This window comes from Strongylocentrotus purpuratus, unplaced genomic scaffold (genome assembly GCF_000002235.5).
Source record: "Strongylocentrotus purpuratus isolate Spur 01 unplaced genomic scaffold, Spur_5.0 spur5_scaffold_20, whole genome shotgun sequence".
Classification (NCBI taxonomy): domain Eukaryota; kingdom Metazoa; phylum Echinodermata; class Echinoidea; order Camarodonta; family Strongylocentrotidae; genus Strongylocentrotus; species Strongylocentrotus purpuratus.
The window spans coordinates 38,846,546-38,873,845 of record NW_022145606.1 but is presented as its reverse complement, the minus strand read 5'-3'; the positions used below and the strand labels follow the sequence as shown (position 1 = coordinate 38,873,845).

Below are 27,300 nucleotides of genomic sequence, written 5' to 3'. Positions count from 1 at the left end.
TAAAACCTTTTCATTGACGGTACGGATCACGGATGTGATTTCCATGTAGGCTAAAAGGTCCGAAACATTGGATGCCATTCGCGCAAAAGTTTCTCCAGGTCATTCGCATACGTCCAATGAATGAGTGTCAACCATTCTGTTCATTTTAAAGAAGTGCATTCACCTCATCAATCAAAATTACTTTACTCCTCAAGGCTATAATTGAAATGGCTCAATATCCAGTGGTCATAATCAAATATAAACATTTGTATCACATTTTGTGCTTTTATGAAAATTTGATAAAACACCGAATTAAGTTAATATGCTATATGGGGAGGGGAGGTCGTGAAATGAAGAACATGGGAATGCGAGGAAGAAGGATAGGGGTGTATATGCACTTCTGTCCACAGGGAGGGAAATCTCACACCCTCTTTTATTAGATGATAATTGGTAGAAATACTGGCTGACTGGCATCTACCGATAAACCTAGCTGGAAAAAGGGAAAATCATTCTCTCGATTCTGGTGCACTGTTTGTATAGAGACAGGACCCCTGGACAAACGATCGAAATTTCACAGTCGATCAAAACTCTCTTAAAAGTCCCACACACCATTCTGGAGATCAAGCATTGTGGCGTAATAATAGAGAATCTTGAAACTTGAATTTGTTGCACCCTGAAAAGCTTGGTTGGTAGCTGTTCAGGGTGGAATGAAGGCAATAGTGTGAGTGTGCGAAGTGAGAAAGTAAAAAGGAAACATGTCTAGGAATTTTGGTGAGTATTCAATTCTCGCACATTATTCACTTGTACATAATGGCCCGAATTCACAAAGGAGGTTTAGATTTAACCCAGGCTAAATCGCGTCATAATACGTCATAACCCCGAGCTTTAGACCATGGGTCATTATTTTGGTATTCACAAAGGAAGTTTAGATTTAACCCAGGCTAAATCGCGTCATATTACGTCATATTTTTAACCTGCTCAGAAGGGTGGTTTAAAACAGCGGACTAAATCTAACCCACGGTTTAACGCGTCATATGACGTCATACCAGCGAGCTTTGGCTTTTTAGCGCAGACGATCGTACAAATTTTGTTGACAAAAATTTTTAGTGAAACAAAGTGAATAGACCTTCACAAAGTTGCTGTTTTTTCAACTTTGATAGCCTACATTGTAAGTATTTTTAGTTATTCACAACATATTTGTACCATATTCTCAGTTCTGCTACAATGGAAGCCCAATTGAACATGATTTATGTGCGTAAAAAGTGCATGAATAATAATCTTCATCGTAAGTTGCACAGCCTTTGCGAACATTGTCGCAGAACCTAACGCAGCTCGGACCCATGCGTGTGTATTTGTGTTGTGTTGTTTATGTAATCCTGCGAGGCAAGGCAATTTCGCAATAACTGCGAATGTGCCAGCTAACAATACGAAATTAGTTATAACATCACACAATTGTGTGATTCGGGAAGAAAAATATGTTAATCATGACATTTGAGACATTCCTGGCCTCGGGGGGGGGGGGGGGGGGGTAGCGACAGTTCCATTTGTATTTTCTGCTTTGCTGATGCTGCTACTCATCTGACTAACGGAGGAGAACGAAAAATGAAAATGAAAATTCTTCCACGCTGATGGATTTTACTAGTCTAGTCTAGGCCTACCTATACAGAGGCCTGGTCTAGACCTAGATCTAGACTAGTCTCTAGTACTACTAGGCCTACACTGACACTCAGTACTGACTGAATAAGACCTGAGCTTGAGCTCGAAGTCAGTGGCAGTGAGACAAGCAAACACGACGTGGGCCTAGGCTAGATGATAGATCTAGGCCTAGAAGTTCTAGACTAGTTAGATCTATCTCTGATCTTGATCTAACGTTAGTCCTCAGTCTCAAGAAATTAGTCAAAGCACGCCAAACCATGGCATGAATTTATTAAAAGTATTTTGTAAATTATTGTAAAAGATGCAGATCTAGATCTAGATCTAGAGGTCTACTCTAGAATCTAGACCTAGATCTAGATCTAGTCTAGACCCTAGAGTCTAGGTCTATTCTAGATTTAGAAATTGAAATGGAAAAAAATAAAAATATTTTTCAAAATAGACCTAGGGTCTAGACCTAGATCTAGTCTAGGTCCAGTCTAGATCTAGGTCTAGTCTAGTACTCTAGACTTTCTAGATCTAGAACTAGTAGACCTAGGCCGTAGGGTTTACCGGTATAGACCTCAGGCTCTAGATCTAGAATCTAGTCTAGATCTATGTGGTCTAGACTCTAGACCTTTCTAAACCTACTTTTCATAAATTCATGCCCAGCCCGCCCCGATGGTTTGTTGTGTCTTGAGAAGTTGAGTGTTTGTGTGTCTCACCGTCACTGAGTTCGAGCACAAGTCTGAGCTGAAATTAGTCAAAGCACGCCAAACCATGGCATGAATTTATTAAAAGTATTTTGTAAATTATTGTAAAAGATGCAGATCTAGATCTAGAGGTCTAGAATCTAGACCTAGATCTAGATCTAGTCTAGACCCTAGGTCTATTTTAGATTTAGAAATTGAAATGGAAAAAAATAAAAATATTTTTCAAAATAGACCTAGGGTCTACACTCTAGACCTAGATCTAGTCTAGGTCCAGTAAAGGTCTAGTCTAGTACTCTAGACTTTCTAGATCTAGAACTAGTAGACCTAGGCCGTAGGGTTTACCGGTATAGACCTCAGGCTCTAGATCTAGAATCTAGTCTATATGTGGTCTAGACTCTAGACCTTTCTAAACCTACTTTTCATAAATTCATGCCCAGCCCGCCCCGATGGTTTGTTGTGTCTTGAGAAGTTGAGTGTTTGTGTGTCTCACCGTCACTGAGTTCGAGCACAAGTCTGAGCTGAATGAGAGGTACTTTGTCTTTAGGCCCATCTAGATCTAGATCTAGACTAGACTCTAGTACTGACTGTCGAATGTCTCTACACTCGACTCCTACAAATTTATACTACATCATGATCATGTCTAGGCCTAGAGTCTACATCAATACATTGTTGTACTTGAATTTTGAAGCAAGTTTAAAATCTGTGCAAGCAAATAGCCAATAAATCAATGTGTGTTCTTCCTAATCTACATGTAATCTTAGTCAAATTCAACCTTTCACATGGGACATCTAATGCTAATTTACATGTACATGTAGTCCCTATCTAATTTCACATTTTATCAAGCATGAGTAGATTTTTAACAAAACATGACAGGAATTGGCCCCTACGTTCTTATGGAGGTTCAGTGACATCATCTTTCCTAATTACCCAATAGTATGAATCAATAGCACTCATTTCTTTTGCAATCAAAGTATCGTTAATATTTTTTTTAGAGTTTGCAAAAGCTATTCAAAATCAGATTGTCTACAATACAAAGAATGCAAAACATGTAATATCATAGGATTTATTTGATAAACAATGAATGATATTTTTTCATTTCATGTTCTAATTTTAATTCACTTTTTTCTATTTTGTTGTGACAGAGACAGCATGGCTAAATATATTCACCATCTCCGCCAGCTTGATCGGAACAGAGAGTTGATAGGCAGACCTCAGAGAGGCCTTCGTGACCCATGAACCCTTTTGAAGTGTATGATGATGAGTCATTTCGGACCAGGTACTGGTTTTCCAAAGAGACAGCGTTCTACCTCATCAACTTGGTGGATGAAGAGCTGAGGAGGACGACAGACAGAAACGACCCAATACCTATACAGGTAGTGACAGCACTACGATTCTATGCTGTTGGTGAGTATTACCTTATTTAGTATTTAGTAAATTTCTATTTAATCTGGGCTGAGCGAAAAAGTAAAAGGGTAAAATTGCGGTTACAATGTTTTGCGGGAGGTTTTTTCATAAACCGGGAGATTCTACATCAAAGCGGGAGGAAGGGCGTGGTGGCGTGAGACTCCCTCTAAATGCAAGAGGGTTGACAGCCCTGATTTAATAAAAGATCTATTCTACAATTTTAAGGACATTAAACATTTCTCAGTTTGAGAATTTGATCTGGCCATGTAACTTGTAAGAAATTGTACTAGTTGATATTTCACTAAAAGGATTTTTTTTTTTACAGGGTCATTCCAAAAGATGCATGGTGATGAGGCACAACTTTCACAGTCTTCTGTATGCAGAGTCATCAAAGACGTGTCAGAAGCGTTTGCAAGAAGAAGGAAACAATTCATGAAGTTCCCAACATCAAGAGAAGAAGTAGAAGCAACACAGCAGCAGTTCTACCAATACTGCAGGTTGCCAGGTTTTCTAGGTGCAATTGATAGGACTCATGTCTACATCAGGAGTCCTGGTGGAGATCAAGCCCTGTATTTTATTAATAGTAAGAACAGATACTCTATTAATGAAATGAAAATTTTCCCTTTTTTTGGAGATGCTCCCCATTTACTTTTAATCCGATTAATTAAATGACCGATATGGAATTGGTTCACCCTTTAGTTTCTCTGAACGAAACGTACACCCATGCAGTACTGTGGTCTGAAACAATTAGACCGTATGATTTGAAATCTAATGGTTGATATAGTTCCTCCCAAAAACATTTTTGCAAAAGGTACCAACCACTTTGAAAGGGAAATCGTCATCATCTTCATCATCATCAACATCATCACTGAAATTGTTATTTGACTGCTTCATCACCATCACCACCGACAACATTGCTGTCATCATTATCATCACTGACATCATCATCGACTTCAACATTGTCTTCGTCAATAACCTTGAATACTTGTTTTGATTATCCATATTAAATCGTCAATATTTAAATATAAATTTCTCTTGTTTGATGGTGTGGTTTTTCTCGTGAAATCATTAAGTTAGGAGGTAAACGTTTTACAAGTGAATGACCTACTTTGTTTATCTTGTTTAATTATTAATATACATTTGCTGTTATCTATTACTTATAATTACCCAGTACACACCATGAATTAAAATGGATTCGGTATGTTTCGCTAAATCCAAACACCCAGAGAGAGAGAGCAAAAGATAAAGAGAGAGATGAAGAAAGAAGGAGAAAGGGTATGTGTGAGAGAGAGAGAGGTGGAGAAAAAAGAGAAAGAAAAGGGGTACGAGAGGGATTTAAAAAAATGGAGTTCTAACGAAATAAAAAGATATTTGAGAGAGGTGGGGTGGAGAGCTGGTGAAAAAAGAGAGACAACAAACAAAAACAAGGAAGGTGAAAGAGTGAGAAGTAGAGACGAAATTTACAAAAAAGTTCTTTTCTTTTTGTTTAAATCACTATTCCCTTGAGAAATTCAATAAAGCAGAAAAATTAAGAAAAAAAAATGAACGCTCCCCTAAGAAAAGAATTAATACAGCAAATAAACAAATTCAGAAAAAAATTAATGCCCCCCCCTAAGAAAAATTAAAAACAAAATTACCCCCACCCCCAGTAAAGCCCCACCCCCTAAGGAAACAATTAATGCCCCCTCCCCCCTATGAAAAATTAAGAACAAAATTAACCCCCCCCCTCAAAAAAAACTCCCATCCCCTAAGAAAACAATCAATGTCCCCTCCCCACCCCCCCCCCCCCGAATTAGGCCTAATAATTCTTTATCACATGTCAAGACTGCCTTGTTTTTGCTGTCCTCCTATTTTATATGACCAGTAAGCCCGGGTTTTTTTTCTCAATACATCTATGCATTTTATGCATTAATGCCAGTATTTTCTATCAGATAGTATTTTTCGTAACCTTTCAGCCCTTTCTTTCTACATCATCAACACATACTGGACTAAACGTCATCGATCGCTTTCGCTGCCTCTACGGAGTCTACGCTATATATAACACGAGTCTACTCTTACTTCGGATTGATTAATTGCTAAACTAAAGCCAGGGTAATAATCTGGAGCGCCAGGAGGGTCAAATCTGACTGACATGAGCGCTATACAAGAACACACTATTATTTATTTTATTATTAAAGTGTGACCTACGCTCTAAAATCATCATAACAATCAACGAAAATGTGATCATATAGCTCTAAAATGAACACTACATCATAGAAAATTTTCACTCTGGTATAAGGGTCGTTTACAGAAGTTTTTTGTGGACTGACTGGACTCTTCCACGAAAACTGTCGATGTTTAGTGTGTTGTGATGCCCAGCTGATCATAATTATGTCGGACGATTATAGGCCATAAATTAACAACGATAGTGAGGAATTATTGAGGTAATTTATGCGAAATTCGGTAATATTTTGAGGACATCTGTCAGAGAACTGTTTTAGTATGTGAATAGTGGTTTAAAGTCTTATCTCAACTTAGAATCGGTTGGTTTTCAGTCTCTACTTGTAGGCGAAGAGTAATAGCCCAAATACAACTGAATCTGGACTTAGCAGACGACGGTGAACTAGGTGGAGTAACCAAGTGTACTGAGCGCGCATGCTCAGTTCAATGCTTCAATTCTGCGCATGCTCAGTTTATTTTTTTACTCTCTTAGGCATGCTTAAACCGTGGGTTAAACCGTGGGTTAGATTTAGACCATGGGTTATTTAACCCACGCTTTGTGAATACCGAGCGAGGTTTAAACCGTGGGTTAGATTTAGCCTGGGCTAAATAACCCAGGGTTAGATTTAGCCTGGGTTAAATCTAAACCTCCTTTGTGAATTCGGGCCAATGAGTGATACATAGCCTCTCACAGTGGTGTGTAGCTGCAGGAGGATTGTCTCCCTCAATCGAATGCCCCCCCCCCCCAACAAAAAAAGGGTGGACCGAAGGGAGACATGAAGGAAGAGGAACAAACAAACAGATGAGGTAAAATATAGAGATAGATTGCTCGAAGATGATCTTCAAAGACAATGATATGTATGTGAATCAGTAATGATAAGTCTTAACTCATATCCTGCCATGAGACTGCTAGCGCGCTATTGTTATAGTGCTCTGTGCACGCGAGCGCGCTATCGATTGATTGCTCCGTTCATGCTAGCGAGCTACTGTTTGTCTGCTTTGTGCACGCTAGCGCGCACCGTGCTGAGTGCTTTTGCAGCGCTATTGAAAGTACCATCGCGTGCATCAGATTATCGGCTTTGGATTACGCGTCTTTGTATACAACAGTCAGATTGGATTTTCTCGAGTAATTCAGCGATTTGTTTTTGTAAAGATTTAAATAACACGCACTTGAACTAACCTTAAAATTAACTTGGCACACAGGAGATTTGTGGCTGGCACAATATGGATTAGCACTGTGGCACTGGGTGCATTGTATGGGTGGCAGCTTAAGAGTTAAATGAAACATTTTATTTGATGATGCAAGACATGTGAAATAATGAAATTTACAAGCGATGAGGGGGCATTCTGTATTATCATAATCGGCATTATCACTAACAGTATTGCTTGAGCTATTATCAATTCAATCTTAGTTTGTAAAAAGAAGAATATAATTCTCACAAACCAGGACTCCAAATTTGTAATGATATTCATCAACAAGATTATAAATAGAGGATCAGAAGTTTTGGGAGGTTTTTAAATCTGGAGATGCTCTTGTCATATTTATGCCTATTACACTGGTCCAATTCACCATTATTCAAGCGGAAAGTATACTTGAGTGTCTTTACTCCACACCTAATAACATAGTGGTTTGAGGGTGAAGAGGGTGGACAAGAGGGGCTCAGAGCCCCTTCCTCACCATTCCAAGTACCCCAAATCTGCCACTTTTTAATTCAGATAAGTGCCTTTTTTAATTAAGTGCCCCTATTCAGATATGATAGGTGCCCTTTTAACATTGACGTCGACATATGCTCTTTTCCTTTGTAATAAATGCCCCTTTTACCTTTTTATAAGTGCCAATTTTTCCTTCTTGAAAAGTGCATCTTCTCTAGTAGATGTGTTCATTTTTACACATATTCTATTCGACTGTTGTATCTTCCAACCTATCACCCCATGCCCTTTTGAACTTAAAGGGAGTGTGTCATGACGAGACTATGTTTCTTTCCCATGGCCCTACTCGGGTACAATACGATTACGGACGACACGACCGCAGCATGCATGTGCGTGTAACATGCACGAAACCAAAGCCTGAAGAAAACTTCGGTCTGTTTCGCGAACGCTAGCGCGCTGATTTACTTTAGCGCGCACTGACCCTGTTAAACAAGTCCAATCGTTTACGTGCAGTTGTCCAAAAAAAGACATAGATGGCGTTAACCAGTATTTTCCTCACCAAGGTAATCAATCACCCTTCGCTCAAGAATATAAAGGTTTAGAGAATGTAGGAGTTTTCAAACTCAAGGCAAATGCATTTCCATTTCCAAATGTCATTCAAGCTATACAAAAAAGGCTGAAAATAATTACCATACGTGCTATAACAAGACATTATTATTACCCCTCATGTCCCCAGAAACAATACACGTGTTATAATGTCCCTAACATGTGCTCCAATATAAATGATTGAGAGACATTTTTCAGACCGTCACACACAACAGCAAAGTATGGTGTTGAAGCAATTGTAATTAGACAATCTTCATGATCTCACATTTTTAATTTTACGCTTTGAGAGTATCCCCTATAGGTTCCCCTTCTTTTCCAGGCAATGCCCCATTAGGTTGGTGCCCCTCCCCCTCCCCCTTCTGAAAGACACTCTGTTACCCCTACCATGCCAAATATATGATTCACAACATACAGCTTTCTCCATCTCATTGGGCACGAGATACGTATTCAGTTGTCTGGTTTTCTGTGCACATGCAAAGCCCCTCAATATGGGTTCTCGTCAGATATAGCAAATCATAAAGCAAACAGAACCTCTCCTAAATCGTGCAAATTAGAATTGATGCCCTAATGACATAATGCCATAAAATCTCTTGTTTTTCTTCTTTTTACCATACTTAGGCAGATTTCATTTAATAGCTGTAGTTCTTCATATTCGCTATATTGCAAATCATACATTTGAGAGGGTTGGTATGGGCATGAAAGATAGAATGAGAGAGAGAGAGAGAGAAAGAGAGAGAGGGGGAGATAAAGAGAGAACGAGGAGAGTGAGATAGAGAGAAAGCAAGAAAAAGAAATGGAGATTAAAAGAGAGATATGGGTGAAAGAGAGATAGGGGAAAGAGAGAGAGAGAGAGCAAGAGAGGGGTGGGGCTATGCCTGGACATGCTTTCATTACAATAGGTATATGGTACACCATCTTTCATGCACATGCATACCCTCCATTATACACTATCTTTCATGCCCATGCACACCCTCTCTAATACACTATCCAGTACCATAAGTACTCCTCTCATACTCACATGCTACATGTATGATTTGCAATATACATAATGCCTTTTCCGTCTCACTAGGCAAGAGATATGTATTCAATTGTCAGGTTGCCCGGCTACCATAAAAAGCAAATCCCCTGATATAATAGTTTCATTTTCATATGAAACGGGTTCCTTACACAAAATATCAAAAGCATGACTCAAGTTCTTTGAGCATATATGAACCATAAATCAAAGCCAACTTTTCACTAATTTCTAAACCGTTCATTAACAAAGCGTTTCTAGTCTGTGTCATCTATTACCTGCAGTTGACTTATCATGATTACGCATTAATAACAACAATAATATCAGTATTGTAGAGCAGGGGTTCTCAAACCTTTTCCTTAAAGGTAAAGACCTGTTTTGGAAACGCCCCCCTCAAAAAAAGAAATGGAAGCTCTTATTACCAATCATGTGAAAGAATATGTTATTACTAATACGTGATCATACAAATTTTGCCCAGAAACCGCCTACTAATTGATATATTTGGTAAATTTGTATATCTATTTGGACCTGATAGATATAACACACGTGTCGTGCACGTGTGGGGGTAGTCCCATATACATCTTTCAGTTTACAGTGCTTGTAACTTTGTCAAGACTGGGCCAAATTTCTTATCATTTTGATGATTCCAGACCCTTGCAGTACACGCCAATACTTATAGGCTAGATTATCAACCTTTTCTGATCGATTCCACAACGTGGATGTGATTTTCATGAAAGCTAAAGGGTCCGAAACGTGGTATGCCATTCGCGCAAAAGTTATTCCGTTCATCCGTATACGTCCAGTGGAGTAGCAAACTAACGTTACTATTACATGCTGAGAAGTGTGGACATAACTCAAACATTACTGAATTTCGACTCAGAAAATCTTCTCATAACATTTGCATTAATTACACTCGTAAGATATATAGTGAAGGAAATAAGGAAATTAGGGTTGGTTTCTTTCTGATATTTTGACCAAGCTGAAAAGAGGTGAGCCTTGACAATAAAGATAGTGAATCAGACATACATGATCGATTTGCAGCATACTATGCTTTGACATGTCGTTTTTCAAAAGGTTCATTATTCTGAAAGGTTTGATATTCATAAGGTTTGAAATGTGATTAATGTTTCAGAAAATGAAAAAGAGGTTCCAATTCCGAAAAAAAAGAAAAGTCAGCATTGTCCCTTCTACAACGGGTTGCTGACTTTCGCGCCATGATGACACTCCCACTCTCCACTTCTTCTTGCCTTGACAACCTCCAACCTTACTGCTTTCTTTCTTTATCACATTTCTCCATGAAAGTTGAGGTATCCCTTTCCCTCGTTTGACGCCCACTTCCTGATCCCATGCTTTGGTCACAGATGCATTAGCTTCCCTTCTTTACACATGACCCATCCATCTCAATTCACTTTTCTGTACCATTTCCAAGTCAGTTTCTTCCAGATCCCACATTTCCATGAACTAACTTGTGTTTCCACGCCACACGTCTTCAGTGTGGTAGCTATTCTACTGTCTCTACTTCCAAGGCTTCTGAACCACATATCGTCACTTTTCTAACACAAGCCTTATATATCTTGCCTCGTATTCTCATCGTTAACCTTATACCAGCTAAGATCGAGGTCAATTCGTTAAACTTCATCCACCCAATCTGCATCTTCTTGCCAATGGAATCTCACATCCCCCACTGACGTTAATTGTATACCTAAGATAACAAGTAGTATCAATCTTCTCAACATCCGTTCTTGCTCCACATTACTCCATTACTAATCTCTCTGCATTTCTTGCAATCAGCCATTTTGTTGGAAGGTTTCACTAGTCCAGCTAATCTTGCATAAACCCACTTGTACATGACATGCATCTGATAGGGTTCCTCATCACTTGCTATAACCACATACACTACAATCATCTATAATGTTTTATTCCACTGATATTGCCCCGCCACGTGCTTTCATCACCTTTGTCTTTCAAGTGTTGACTTTAAGGCCCCTGCACTAATAAATTCTTCCAGTTTGTAAAATCCCTCTCCAGCTGGTGCATTGGTTTAGCCATCAAAATGAAGTCACTTGCATACAACTTGTTTAATAAAACATCTTTCTTTACTGACTCTAATAAAACATCAATCTCAGTAGACAACAGTAGTGGATGCACTACTGATCCCTGATGTATACCCACTCCAACACGAAAACCCGCTTTCAATTATCTGTTCCTTAAGTCTTTAAACACCCATGATAGCCCACACTATATCCATAATTCTGGAGCTTCTACTTCCTTAGCATCCACAGCACCATTCCAAACATGAAGAGAGAAGAATAAGAGACAAAACACCAAGATAATGAGGAAAGTGATGGTGTTTTCTATTACAAACAGATACTCTAGGCTATCAAAGTGTAGAAAAGGGCAACATTCTCTTTTTATCTGAAATATAAATGCTGCACCCCACATATGAGTGTGACTTATTCAGAATATGGGGTTATAAAAACTAATTGTATTTCACAGTTTCTTTTACACAACATAAATCCCTCAATTCAAACACTTTTTCTTGATTAAACAAATTATATATGTTATCATGCCACACACAGAAAAAAAAATCAGGTTATGTGATGGATGAGTCATTTCAAGTTATCCATTATGAATTGATGTCTTTTTACAGGATGCGCATTTTGGGTAAAAACAATATACAGGTACAGTGAACATGTTCTGTATATAGCAATTCTCACACGTATGAGTAGTATTTGTTCATGGGCCAAAAAGTGATATGGCCCCACCCCCTTACTCAGATGTTTGCCTAAATATTCGATATTACGTTAGGATGAAGGGCAACGAAATCAAATGTAGTGTATGATACCGTAGACGGCTTTTTAAGATAAATAAATGGATTACAAAGCGGATGAAGACTTTTTCAAGCAAACATGTATGTCACCAGAAAGGATGATCGCGTTTTGTGAAACCTCATAAAATGAAGCAAAATCAAGACGACGAATGATGAAAATTATAACATTCAGAAAGACTTCTTTTTCGTGTCTTTAGTGGTTTCAAAATATCTTGATTACGTTGATTTCCAATAGGACAAAGTGCAAGACTAAAATCTTTCTTACGTCTGTATTCATTGTTATTCTTCGACTTTGTCACTATCATCTCTTTGAAATCCAGGGAAGTGTTTCACAAAGATCGTAAGTTGAACTTATCTCTAAGTTGGACTTAACAATTATGGAAAGCCATTGGCATCTATGAAAATAATTTGTAACAATTATTTTAAAAGGCATAAAATGTTGATTCAAATCGTTCATATTTTCTATTATCAAAGAGATTTCATGTTCTTGACGTGGAATTTATACAAATTCTAAAATACTTGAATTATTGCTTTTGAATATATTTTAATTTAAGGCTACAAGTCGCGCTCGATAACGTTTCAGTCTTATTTAGAGTGAAGTTCGACTTAGGATCTTAGTGACCCCCCCCCCTCCCAAGAGTATGTTTCATTCATCTTTGTACATCCTGTATTGTCCTGGTTCATTTAAATCTAAATATTGAGTTTCATTGCTTTCCTTCTTTGTTATTAAACAGATAGCGAGAGAGAATACACATACCGATAGAGAAGACAGAATGAACATGGCGCTTTCTACAGCGGTGAAGGACGGTGATCTTGTAAAGACAAGGTCTATTCTGGAAGACGAGACAGGTGATACTAAGCTAGTAATGCTACGCAGTGTGGATTCCGATGGAAAGACACCCCTCCACATCGCTTCAGAAGAAGGACATATTAACCTCGTGAAATATATGACTGATTTGGGGGCGGATATAGAAAAGAAAAGTAGAAGTGGCGACGCCCCTCTTCACTATGCGTCTCGGAGTGGTCGCCAGAATGTTGCTCAATATCTCATCGGGGAAGGAGCAGATACCAATATTGGCAATAACAATGGCTATACACCTCTCCATCTTGCTTCGGAGGAAGACCATGTTGGTGTTGTAGAATGTTTAGTAAAATCTGGAGCAGATATAAACAAATTTTCATGTGATGGTTCTACACCCCTTTATACTTCAGCAAGACAGGGTCGTCTTGCTGTGGTGAAATATCTCATAACTCAAGGAGCAGACATGACATTAAAGGGATGTGAAGGTAAAACTTCTCTTAGTACTGCGGCTTCCTGTGGTCATCTCGATGTAGTTAAGTATCTCTTAACTGAAGGTGCAAATATCAACATGGATGACAACAACAAGTACACACCACTTCACGCTGCATCAAGAGAGGGTCACCTTCATGTTGTTGAATGTCTGGTGAATGCAGGAGCTGATATAAATGAAGCATCTCATAACGGTTACACTCCGCTGTCAACCGCATTAAAAGAGGGAAATCAGGGCATTGTGGAGTTTCTCATAGTTAATGAAGCAGATATTGGCAACATCAATGACGTCGGTCCACTTGTGCTTTCGAAAGCATCATCAGAGGGATACACCGACGTTGTAAGGTATATCATAACTAAAGGGGTAAACTACGATTTGGGTGATAATGATTGTTTGACACCACTACATCACGCGTCACAGAATGGTCATCTCCAAGTTGTTGAATGTCTGGTGGATGCAGGAGCAAATGTCAACAAATCATCCAATAACGGACACGCACCTCTCTATACTGCATTGATTAAAGGTCACCTTGACATTGTAAAATATTTTATCCTTACATCGGCAGATATTGGGATCAGAGATGACATCTGCACAAACGCAATTCGTCATGCGTTTATTTATGGGTATCACGATGTTTTAAAATATCTCATCGGTAAAGTTGATGACCTTGATAGGTGTGATGTTGATGGTAACACACCTCTTTATCTTGCATCAAAGACAGGCCTTTTCGACCTTGTTGAGTGCATCGCGAATAAAGGAGCAAATGTGAACAAAGCATCAGGACATGATGGTCTCACGCCCCTCTACGCCGCTTCACAAGGAGGATATCTCGAGGTAGTTGAGTGCCTCGTGAATAAAGTAGCAGATGTGAACAAAGCATCGGGACATGATGGTCCTACGCCTCTCTACGCCGCTTCACAAGAAGGCTATCTCGGGGTAGTTGAGTGCCTCGTGAATAAAGGAGCAGATGTGAACAAAGCATCAGGACATGATGGTCTCACGCCCCTCTACGCCGCTTCACAAGGAGGCTATCTCGGGGTAGTTGAGTGCCTCGTGAATAAAGGAGCAGATGTGAACAAAGCATCAGGACATGATGGTCTCACGCCCCTCTACGCCGCTTCACAAGGAGGCTATCTCGGGGTAGTTGAATGCCTCGTGAATAAAGGAGCAAATGTGAACAAAGCATCAGGACATCATGGTACACCGTTACGTGGAGCAACGGAAGGGGAACATATACTAGTTGTGACATACCTCATATCTAAAGAGGCAGATCTAAATACATGTTGTGCTGATGATAATAACTATACCCTTCTTCATATTGCTTCAAAGACAGGTCACCTTGATATTGTTGAGTGTCTCGTAAATGCAGGAGCAGATGTAAACAAGGTATCACACGATGGTTATGCACCACTAGCCATAGCATTACGTTATGAACAACGGGAAATAGCAGAATTTCTCATGGCAAAGGAAGCAGATCTGGGACATACTGATAATTGCAATACTCTCCTCCAAAATGCAACTTCCAAGGGTAATATCGATGCTGTAAAGTATATCATACGTAAAGGAGTTGACGTTTATACTGGCGATGGATATGGTTTTACATCCCTCCATTACGCGACACGAAACGGACAAATCGATGTTGTTAAATGTCTGGTGAATGCAGGAGCTGATGTCAAAAAAGCAGCAAAGAATGGCGAGAAATCTCTCTACACGGCGTCATATAAAGGTCATGTAGACATTGTAAAATATCTAATTTCTAAAGGCGCCAACCCGAATTGTGTTGAAAACGATGGTTATACACCACTGTACATTGCCTCACAAGAGGGTCATCTTGATGCTGTTAGATATCTAGTAAATGCAGGAGCTGATGTCAAGAAAGCAGCAACGAATGGCGCGACACCTCTTTATGCGGCATCATCTAATGGTACAGTAGACATTGTAAAATGTCTCATTTCTAAAGGGGCCAACCCGAATTCGGTTGATAACTATAGTTATACACCCCTGTACATTGCATCACAAAAGGGCAATATTGATGTTGTTGAATGTCTAGTTAATGCAAGAGCTGATGTAAACAAAGCAATAAAGAATGGCATGACACCTCTTCATGTGGCGTCAGATAATGGTGAAGTAGACATTGTAAAATATCTCATTGCTAAAGGGGCTAACCCGAATTCGGTTGATAACAATGGTTATACACCTTTGTTTATTGCCTCACACAATGGTTCTCTACAGGTTGTTGAATGTCTGGTGGATGCAGGAGCAGATATCAACACACCATCGAATAACGGACATGCACCACTCTATACTGCATTGATTAAAGGTCACCTTGACATTGTAAACTATTATATCACTAGAAAGGCAGATATCGGGATCAGAGATGACATCGGCACAACGGCAATTCGACATGCGTTTCTTAATGGTTACCTCGATGTTGTCAAATATCTCATCGGTAAAGTTGATGACCTTGATAGGTATGATATTGATGGTAACACACCTCTTTATCTTGCATCAGAGAAAGGCCTTCTCGACCTTGTTGAGTGCCTTGTGAGTAAAGGAGCAGATCTGAACATAGCATCAGGGCATGACGGATACACGCCCCTCTACGCTGCTTCACAAGGAGGCTATCTCGAGGTAGTTGAGTGCCTTGTGAGTAAAGGAGCAGATCTGAACATAGCATCAGGGCATGAAAGATACACGCCCCTCTACGCCTCTTCACAAGGAGGCTATTTCGAGGTAGTTGAGTGCCTCGCGAATAAAGGAGCAGATGTGAACAATGCATCCGGACATGATGGTCTCACGCCCCTCTACGCCGCTTCACAAGGAGGCTATCTCAAGGTAGTTGAATGCCTAGTGGATAAAGGAGCAGATGTGAACAAAGCATCAGGACATCATGGTACACCGTTACATGGAGCAACGCAAGGGGGGCATACACTTGTTGTGAAATACCTCATGTCTAAAGGTACAGACCTAAATACATGTTGTACTGATGATAATGAATACACACTTCTTCATATTGCTTCAAAGACAGGTCAACTTGATATTGTTGAGTGTCTCGTAAGTGCAGGGGCAGATGTAAACAAATTATCACACGATGGTTATGCACCACTAGCTATAGCATTACGTTATAATCAACATGATATAGCACAATTGCTCATGGCTAAGGAAGCAGATCTAGGACGTACTGATACTACCCTCCTACACGCATCTACCAATGGCTATATCGATGCTGTTAAATATATCATACGTAAAGGAGTGGACGTTAATACTGGTGATGGAGATGGTTTTACACCTCTTTACTACGCGACACGAAACGGACACTTTGATGTTGTTGAATGTCTAGTGAATGCAGGAGCTGATGTAAATAAAGCAAAACAAAATTGCGCGACACCTCTTTTTGCTGCATCAGATACTGGTGCAGTAGACGTTGTAAAATTTCTCATTTCTAAAGGGGCCAACGTGAATTCGGTTGAAAACGATGATTATGCACCCCTGTATGTTGCCTCCCAAGAGGGTCATCTTGATGTTGTTGAATGTCTAGTGAATGCAGGAGCTGATGTAAATAAAGCAAAACTAAATGGCGCGACACCTCTTTATGCTGCATCAGATACTGGTGCAGTAGACGTTGTAAAATGTCTCATTTCTAAAGGGGCCAACCCGAATTCGGTTGATAACGATAATTATACACCCCTGAGCGTTGCCTCAATTGAGGGCCATCTTGATGTTGTTAAATGTCTAGTAAATGCAGGAGGAGATGTAAACATAGCACCAAAGAATGGCATGACACCTCTTTTTGCTGCATCAGATACTGGTGCAGTAGACGTTGTAAAATGTCTCATTTCTAAAGGGGCCAACCCGAATTCGGTTGATAACGATAATTATACACCCCTGAGCGTTGCCTCACTTGAGGGCCATCTTGATGTTGTTAAATGTCTAGTAAATGCAGGAGGAGATGTAAACATAGCACCAAAGAATGGCATAACACCTCTCTATACGGCGTCATATAAAGGTCATGTAGACATCGTAAAATTTCTCATTTCTAATGGTGCGAACCCGAATACAGTTTATTCAGATTATTACACAACCCTGAGCATTGCCTCACTTGAGGGTGATCTTGATGTTGTTGAATGTCTTGTGAATGCAGGAGCTGATGTGAACAAAGCAGCAAAGAATGTTGATACACCCCTGTACGTTGCCTCACGCAAGGGTCATCTTCGCGTTGTTGAATGTCTAGTGAATGCAGGAGCTGATGTAAACAAAGCAAACAAAAATGGCACAACACCTCTTCATGTAACATCAGATAAAGGTGCAGTTGACGTTGTAAACTATCTAATTTCTCAAGCTGCGAACCCAAATACTGTTGATAACGATGGCTATTCACCTTTACATGCTGCTTCACAGAAAGGCCATCTTGATGTTGCTGAATGCCTAGTAAATGCAGGAGCTGATGTCAAGAAACCAGCAACTGATGGTGATCTACCACTTCATGCTGCCTCTCGTGGGGGCCACCTTGACATTATAAAATATCTCATTACGAAAGGAGCAGATATCGCGGCACGTAATAATTTCGGTTGGACAGTTTTTCATTTCACAGGATATAGTGGTCATTTGGAATGTTTAGAATATTTCTTGAGAAACAACGCTAGCGGTACATCAGGAAATAGTCACAGCGCTCTTGAAGTGGGACTTCAGGTATTATGCTCTATTCAAACTGATTTTACTTAATAGGCGGTTCGCGTTGGCCGAATTTTACCGCCAATTTGTTGTTTGGTGTCTTCACGTGTGCTATCTCAGTGGAAAATAGTAAAAATTGGGTTCCTCGGTTTCAGTAACCCGATTTCAGGCTTTCAGATACTCGAGTAAGGATTTAGAGGATTCTAATGAAAGAATAAAATCTAAAGGTTGAGAAAAAGTTGAATATACCTTTATTAAACCTCTTCCACACAATTTTAGAAAGTAACTATTGAGTCCACGAGTTACTTTTCTCATAAACTCAATGGCCCAAATTCACAAAGGAGTTTTACATTTTACCCATGGTTTAAACCTTCATTTACATAACCTGTGGTTTAAAATTAGCGCAAATTAAGCGTGGGTGTCTAATATTGGACCTCTGACTGTGTTGCGCTTACTGTTCGCTAATTTTAAACCACGGGTAATATGTAAATGAGGGTTTAAACCAAGGGTTCAATTTAAACCTCTTTGTGAATTCGGGCCAATATGTTCATGTAATTTAAACTAAACTGTAGCCGCGGGCAACTACCCCAAAGACGTAACTGGAAGGTAATTGTCCAAGGAATTATTGCCCTTGGTGTAGTTGCATGAGGATAATTGTTCAGTGGTAAACGACCGGGGATGCCTGCAATCTTATAAATGTCTCAATAACATGTCTGAGGTCGAGTCATGAATTTGATGTTAAAAGATTGGGAACAGTAGAAATAAGAATAATAACAAATTCATGTAGAAAAATAATTATGGTATTGGAGTTATAGATTCAGAATTTATCTGAAAATATGGAGTCCATGAGAACAATGAATAATTTACTAAAATTGGGTCGGAGTAGTACAAATAAACGATATTCAACTCTTCTTAACCTTAAGACTTTAATTTGTCATTGTATAGTTTAAATCTTTACTTTATTATGCGATTCCCTGAAATCTGGAAAATAATTTAGAGAGGGAAGCGTTTTTAACTTTCACATTGAGACAAACATTTGAAGACAACATAACAAGAAATTGGTGGCTAATTTCAGCCAGTTCGTCGATCCGCGCCGCTACTCGACCGTTTAGTAGTTACAAGCCATTAAAATATCAATAGGTGCAACAAATGTATGGCATTCACTCCAATGCAGTGGTTATAGTTTCAACATGTATCCCTATAATAAACATGTCCGATGTTTGAAAAGCTTAGATATTATTTTAACAAGGGATGGACTCTACGTTGATTTTCAACCTACACCAATGTAGTCCTTTGAATAAGCTTCAGTTGCTCTGGACGAAAGCAAAATACCAAAAATGAAACACCAAATCCGATACCGGAGAGGACATTAAACAGTGTTCTAAGTTGTGGGTATTTAGCACATACTTTGGGATTCGGACTGACTAATAAGATCTTACAAGTGAGGTATCTCCTTATTAAGCACAAAGCTTCTCAAATTTCATGTTCCCGAAATAATACTTGATTTCTAGCAGTGCTGAAGATATGTGAAAACAAGAAATATCATCAATACTTATGATAACATGTCAATCTTAATGTCGAAAATGTAATTTGTCAACACTTGTGGTATAACTTAAAAAAGATTTGCTATCAACACAATGACAATCCCAGTCAGTATGCTGTCAATATTCTTCCTAATTGTCTCTTATGAAGGGGAAAGTTTATTCATCGATGAAATTAGAGTAGGATTACATGTATATTGATGGGCCTACTGACAACTTAAGGCAGCGTACCGATATAATTTTTCTTACAGACCTTAAAAGGTGTCACGCCACTCATGGTTGCCGCAATGGGAGGACACCTGGACTGCGCACGTTTGCTACTCGAAAACAATGTAGATATTGAAAAAGAAGATGCAGAAGGTTGGACAACCCTGCATTATGCTGCAGCAAGGTAAACTATATTGATTGAACTACTAATTTTCTCCTTGACTGTATCATAAATATCACTATGATTCAATAGTAATATTTTTTTTTTTTTTAAAACGTTCATCATGTTTATGACAACAAATAACTGTTTTTAGTCTTCTTAACATAGGTTTTAACATGTTATTTCCTCGGATCCCATTTTAAGAGTCGGTTTATTAGCGGTTGCACCGGCCATGTAGATTACAAATGAATGAAACACAACCAATTACATCACCTTTTATTGAAAAAAAGTTATGTACTTTGAATCCGGAAAAAACATGATGTGAACATAGTTCGCCAGTTAGGTAAGTCTCAGACCAAATATAATTTCATCTATGATTTCAGAATCAAGCTGTTACTAATTATAAACAGATAATGTTAACCTGGAAGAAATAGACATTGACCAGAAGGTAGATGTTTTCAATAACTCTCTTGCGTCAAATCTTGATCGTCACGCACCAGTCAAGCAAAGGAAAGTGAAACTGCGTCCCTATGCTCCTTGGTACAACCATGAAATCCGGAAGGCTAAACAAGCTCTTCGTGCAAAGGAAAGGCGGTGGAAAAGACCAGGTGCTCATCTACAACAGTAGCATCTGACGACCTGAAGAAAGCAACGAGAGAATATAACCAGCTAGTCAATAACTTTAGGAGTCAGCATCTCCACGAACTCATATCCACTAGCAACAGCAAACAACTGTTTAATGTGATTGACAGGATGACAGCTGAAAAGCCTCCTAAATCACTGCCCTCACATCAGTCCAGTGCTGAAATCACTCAGAAGTTCTCAACGTTTTTTTTTTTTTTCTATTGAGGTCTTCATTTTCTTCCTCTTCCAACATCGCTGAAATGGAAGTCAGTGACCATCGTCTTGATAAGTTTGCGCCAGTTTCCCAAGCAGATGTACTGAAGATCATCAAGTCACATAAAATGAAATCATGTGACTTAGATCCCCTACCAGCACCCATTCTTAGCCAATGTATAGAGCTTCTGGTTCCGGCCATCACGGACATAACCAACGACTCGCTAGAATGTGGAGTTTTCCCTTCAGCACTCAAGTCTGTTTTGATTCATCCCACCCTCAAACGACCATCTTTGGATGCAGAAAATTTGAGAAACTTTAGACCAATCTCAAATTTGCCATTTTTGGGCAAGGTAGTAGAACGAGTAGTCTCAAATCAATTTACTGAATACCTTACTGCAAATTCCCTTCTCGCATCCCGACAGTCTGCCTATCGTAAAAATCACAGCGTGGAAACTGCGTTGCTTCGAGTCCAAGACGATATACTTCGTGCTTTGGATACTGGAGATGATGAGATTCTCATACTGTTAGACTTAACATCAGCTTTCGACACGGTCGATCACCGTGTTCTTATATCCAGGTTGGAAACACGTTTTGGCGTCTCTGGAACTGCTACCAAGTGGTTTGAATCTTACATCACTGGACGATATCAACAAGTGATCATCGATGGCTCGCGATCCGATCCTACTCTGCTTAGCTGGGGGGTGCCACAAGGTTCCGTCGTCGGCCCTGTACTTGTTACATGTTATACGACACCTTTAGAGGACATCATTCATTCCCACGGTTTCTCCTCGATGACATATGCCGACGACACCCAACTATATGTTACTGTTAAGTCTGGACAAATTCCTCAAATGTTACATAAACTGGAAGATTGTCTACATGCCATTCGCTCCTGGTTGACTAAAAACTTTCTGCTCTTGAACGACAACAAGATGGAAGTGCTACACCTGTTTTCTCACCGAAGAAGAAATACAATAGAACTCCCTCCAATTCAAATAACAAATGGTTCTGTAAATTCCTCCAAAACAGTTGTTAACTTAGGTGTTACGTTTGATCAAAACCTTTCAATGCGCCCACATGTCAATAGTATTTGTCGTAAAGCATCCTTCGCCCTGAGAAAAATTGGTAAAATTCGTAAATTCCTTTCCAAGTCATCCACTGAAATCCTCGTCCACGCATTTATCAGTTCACTCCTTGACAGTTGTAATAGCCTGCTCCATGGAATTCCGGAAAAAGATATGGCCAAGCTACAAAGAATCCAGAACTCTGCAGCACGTCTAGTGTCTCTTACCAAAAAACATGACCATATTACACCAACCCTTAAACAGTTGCATTGGCTCCCCATTCAATTTCGCGTCCAGTTCAAAGTTCTTCTTTTAACCTTCAAGTCTCTACATGGTCATGCCCCAAATTATCTTTCTGAACTGATTCAATTATACACACCCAATAGGCCCCTTCGTTCTGCAAATCAAACTCTCTTGACCGTTAACAAAGCAAAAAAAAAAATACTTTGGTGATAGGTCCTTTTCATGCTCTGCTCCACGTTTGTGGAACTCTCTCCCAGCCTCCATTCGTTCCATCTCAGATATTACTTTGTTTAGATCAAAATTTTAAAAAACCTACCTAATGGAAAATGGATACTCAACATAGTTCTTAAATTGTTACCTAGTTCTTAAATTGTTACCTCGTTCTTAAATTGTTACTTAGTTCTTAAATTGTTACCTTACCTTGTTATCTTAAGTTTCATAATTTCACTTCATATTTGTTTTCTTGTCATTACTCAGTTTAGTTTTATTTGTATTAATATTGTAAAGCGCTTTGATATAAATGTCTAATGAAAAGCGCTCTATAAGTAAAAGTTATTATTAAGTTATTATTATTCATAAAAAACGATGAAGCGGTCTGAGATTCCAAATTTTAGTTATACATATAAGTATATACAGTGTGAGTCAAAAAAAAGTTTACACCTAGAAAATTGCTAATTATTTAAAAAATCATCTATGAACAGTAAATGATTATACATCTTATGAAAGAGTGTTTTATCCCAAATCATTTGGTATCATTTTTGTGTGGTATGTGTTCACGCTTGGATGAACAGGAGGCATTGTTTGCGAGAGTGCAAAAAATCGATTTGCGCCAAAGTTGCTTGTGTGATGTTTGAATAAAACAATTGGGATTTGGGTATTAATTCGGTCTTTGCAGATCTAAATAACATCCCTAACAAAATTATTGATGCCACACATATCAAATATCAAATATCAACGTACATGTGTGCGTGTGTGTGTGTGTGTGAATTTGCTTCTGCAAAAAGCATATCCAATGCATTTCATTTGATACATTCAATTCATTCTCCCACTCCGCTAATCCCAACATAATACATGCTGTAGGCATGATAACTTTGGCGCAAGTCGATTTTTGCACCCTCGCAAACAATGCCTCATGTTCATCCAAGCGTGAAAAAATACCATACAAAAATGATACCAAATGATTTGGGATAAAAGACTCTTTCATAAGATGTACAAAACTTTACTGTTCATACATGATTTTTAAAATAATTAACAATTTTCTAGGTGTAAACTTTTTTTTGACTCACACGGTATAACCCTACATCTTGTATTAACAGGACAACTATATATCACCCTACATGGTGCATTAACCGGATATCATATAAACCGGTATATTACCCTAACCCTAACCCTAAATTAAAAAACAATATTACTAATTAAACCAGTGACTAATGATTAAACCTATTGTTTTTTGGGATGACTTTAGGTTTCCTCTGCCTGCAAACGTACGTTGAGGGCACTACTTCTATTGTTCAATCGTTAACAGGACACAAAACTGTCCTGCTAATAACCTTGTCTGCTTAATGACTAATTTGTTCACTACACATGTCCGTCTAATGACGCTGAAAGTGCAGCGTCATTTGAAGGACATATGTAGTGAATATATATATATATATACAATATGTTTTCTTGTTTTGATAAAGTGGGAATGAATCAGTAATGAAGGATTTACTGGACCGGAAATCAATTATGAGCACGAAACTTTCTAGGAGAGGCCAGTCACCAATAAGTATTGCACTAAGCTCTGGGAATGCCGATACTGCACGGGTTCTTCTTGATAAGGTACATGTAGCTTTTACTTATTCAGCTTGTTATGTTTATTCGTATGACTTCTGTCATATAGCTGATGCATTACCATCAGTACCATCGTCTCCCATACTATCCCACCCACTACCTCCACTTTTTACTCTTTATCAACATGTTCTTGTTACCCTGTACAGTTCTGCTGTTAGGCCTGCCGATAGTAATCCTAAATAAGTATCATCTCTTTTATAAGGTTATAACAAGCCAATAGTAAATGTATATCGCATTATTATATAATGATAATGATAATAATGAATGTTCAACAACAGAGTTTTTATTTGTATGTCTTCTATCTTTGTATGGATAGCGCTCAACATATCAGGTATATATAAATGTATATATGATTATATAAACTAAATCCAAATTCATAAAAGGTACATCACTATCGAGTGACAATATTTAAGTTCCATCAATTATTTCTTTTTCTTTTTCACAGGATAAATCATCTATACATCACAGCGACAGTGATGGTCTAACACCCGTTCACCTTGCTACTGTAAGCGGGCTAACATCAATCATTGAAAAGTTGATATCACTAGGTGCTGGTTTAAATCATCAGTCACACGATGGCCAGACGCCCTTACATGATGCCATCAGACTATGCCACTGTAAGAAAAGACAGGTTGAAGTGACGACAGCTTTGAAACAGGTTACGTATTTCTTGTTTTAGTTTCTCTCTTAGTGAGGACTGTTAGTCTTTCTAATCGACACACACACGCACACACACACTAACACACACACACACACGCACAAAAACACGCACACGCACACACATGTGTGTGCGCACGCGCGTGATTTCTTTACCTTTTTATTATCCGAATGTCTGAATAGGGAAGGACAAAGTCCTTGATAATGAACTTTATGAATATTTGTTAATATGGAATTCATAAAATGCATACACTCTCCGTTTATTTTATTGAATATACACTTTCAACGATCTTTACACCATTTTGATGCAGGAAAACTATGGTGAATGTGTGGGAGGGGGCATCGAACGAAGGTGCGGGGGGGGGGGGGTTGCTCAGTGCATTTAGTATATATATCTTGATTCTATATTAGTAGTAGTAGTAATAGTAGTAGTAGCAGTAGTAGTAGTATTAGGCCTATCATTATCATTATTATTACCGTTATCACTACCATTATTATCATCATCATGATTTCATATTGTAAGTCGATAGTGCCATGTGAATAGATTGTTGCAAGTATAAACTTAATACAAATATAATGCTCTTATTCCTTGTTCTCGTAAATGTTAAAAACTGGTTGAAATGTAGAAAAGGCATTCAATCTAGACAGTCTATTTTTGTTTGGTTGTTTATACTGACAATAATCTAGTTCTTTTACCATTTTATTAACAAAATAGATACAACAAGAGAGTGATGATGATGACATATTCCCCGCGGAGGCTTTGATACAATTCCTTATAAATGAAGGATCCAAGGTCGACATCAAGGATAAATACGGTTTTACCCCGATACAGTATGCCAGAGAGGAGCGTATTAGGCAAATGGTATTCCGGAGGTGAGAAAATAATAATGGCTTAACCAGGCTCTTTTAAATATGATTCAAGTTTAAATTATTAAAAAAGTAATGAAGAAACTTAAGTAAATTATCTGCGTAATTAAATATAATTATTGTATGTCTCCTCTGAAAGATTCGATGTAATTAATTGTTCATCAGTTTTGTCTACTAGCTCTTTCATTTTGCTGTAAACATCAGTCCCTAAACAATTATAATTGCGCATCCTGACATTTAAGTCAAAATAATAACAACAGTGCCCATACGTGATTGTAATATAACACACGATATACTACGGAGTAAAACATGGACGTATGGGTAGTTGTACATCACAATTATAAATAGACTCATACAACATAATTATGTTATGTTCCTTTTTGCAGCTTATCCGAAGATGATGTTCATACATTCCGTGGTACGTATTGCATCTGTATTTTGTCGGGTTTTACTTCTTAATAAGATTGTTATTCTTACAAAGATCAATTTATGAAAATGATATGTTTTATGCATACCACAAACATACAAATATTTAAACACGGCCAATAGTCACGTTTGCTGTACTTTGGCTTTGTTAATCCTAAATACATATTATAGAATAGATTATCCCCTTTTGGTATGAGAAAGGTAGATAGGGCGGCGTAATTCTGCCATCAAAATAGATTCGACGATTTGTTTACTTATCATCCGTATAGCGTTGATAAGACGATGTGCGCTTCAAGCTTTCCATTTGTGTGATATGTAATGACTAATCATCATGCTATCATCACATTTTAACATTCAGTGTTTCTTATTAACTTGTCCTCTTTTCCGTAAACATATAGATCTGCCGATTGCAAGATCTACTGAAACACATCGTAGTATTGGGTGTGAAGGCGGGACCCTACATCTGGATAGTTGTTGCGTCACAATGTCGATTCCACCAAGGACATTGCAGGCTGGCTCTTACCACGATGTATCTTTAGCTCTGGTTACTGATGATGCCCCACCTATCCGAGAGGGAGAGTTTCTTACAGGCCATGGCATTGGCATCACTTTCCCTGCACAGTGGCGCTATTCTCAGAACCAGCCTATAACGTTAAGTCTTCCTCATGCCGCAACATTTCTGGAGTCAACCGATGGTGATGCTGACATTATCTGGAAACAAACTGAATCAACATCAGGTTAATTGTACACAAAATACTAATTTTCGAACTTTGCTACGTTAAATACAAGCGGCTTCCATAGTTGGTGTAGTGAAAATGTAAATTGACAAATATATATTTTTTATCAAAATAAGAGATGCGCTGCAACCATTCATGATTATTTTACATACATTCCTCATTCACCTATTCATAGATTTTGCATTCATCGAATGTCCATTTGTTATCATCTTTGATTCCATTTTACCATTGGCCTACTTAGCGCGAATGTTGTAAACCAAACATTTAGCCCCCCCCCCTTCCCCCCAAACAAAATAAAAAGAAGAATTGTCAAAGTCATCACATCAACAAGTGTGTTACAAAAGAAAGCAAACAGATTTGTATTTGATTTTTCTTTGTTCTGTCAATATGCAATTATTTACAGTTAACCGTGATGATTGCTACGATGATAGTGATGCGAACTGTATCATTAAAGAAAGGGAAATCAACCTCGCCATAGGTGCCACATCTGTAATTAAGGACAAGGTACAGCTATGGATACCGATGAGGCTTCATGATCATGCTCTTGGTAAACAAATGGCGTGCACCCCTTTCCTTCCCGTTGACATGGCACATGGGGAAGACATGACACTCCGGATGTACATACATGAAGACATACCTTACATAGTTCAGGTAATATGAATTTATATATATATATATATATATGTATATATATATATAGATATAGGAGTTGGAAGGTTACACTTTATTGGTACGAG

General features: G+C 38.6%; 1 protein-coding gene and 2 long non-coding RNA genes across 4 annotated transcripts; all 3 read left to right on the top strand.

Moving 5' to 3' along the window:
* Positions 1-2,753: 2,753 nt before the first annotated feature.
* On the top strand, positions 2,754-4,757 carry LOC115927444. Of its 2 annotated transcripts, none has more exons than XR_004065640.1 (2): positions 2,754-3,728; positions 4,054-4,757. It is a non-coding gene; the product is annotated as an uncharacterized LOC115927444 (long non-coding RNA). The 2 variants fall into 2 exon arrangements; XR_004065639.1 differs by having other exon boundaries at positions 2,757-3,697.
* An 8,047-nt stretch (positions 4,758-12,804) lies between these two features.
* On the top strand, positions 12,805-20,524 carry LOC582791 (serine/threonine-protein phosphatase 6 regulatory ankyrin repeat subunit C-like). The gene is made up of 3 exons (XM_030993929.1): positions 12,805-16,210; positions 17,054-17,812; positions 20,307-20,524. Exons 1-3 carry the CDS (start codon positions 12,805-12,807, stop codon positions 20,522-20,524), a joined length of 4,383 nt encoding a protein of 1,460 aa, XP_030849789.1.
* Positions 20,525-25,323: 4,799 nt separating this feature from the next.
* Positions 25,324-26,291, top strand: LOC115927552. The gene is made up of 3 exons (XR_004065730.1): positions 25,324-25,406; positions 25,787-25,818; positions 26,225-26,291. It is a non-coding gene; the product is annotated as an uncharacterized LOC115927552 (long non-coding RNA).
* Positions 26,292-27,300: the final 1,009 nt, after the last annotated feature.

Bases quoted from the DNA above. Each gene is read 5' to 3' on its own strand.
- LOC582791 (XM_030993929.1), top strand. From the start codon at position 12,805: ATGGCGCTTTCTACAGCGGTGAAGGACGGTGATCTTGTAAAGACAAGG. The intron at 16,211-17,053 runs GTACACCGTTAC...TTAAATGTCTAG, and splicing joins CAAAGCATCAGGACATCATG to TAAATGCAGGAGGAGATGTA. The intron at 17,813-20,306 runs GTGGGGGCCACC...AATTATAAACAG, and splicing joins ACCACTTCATGCTGCCTCTC to ATAATGTTAACCTGGAAGAA.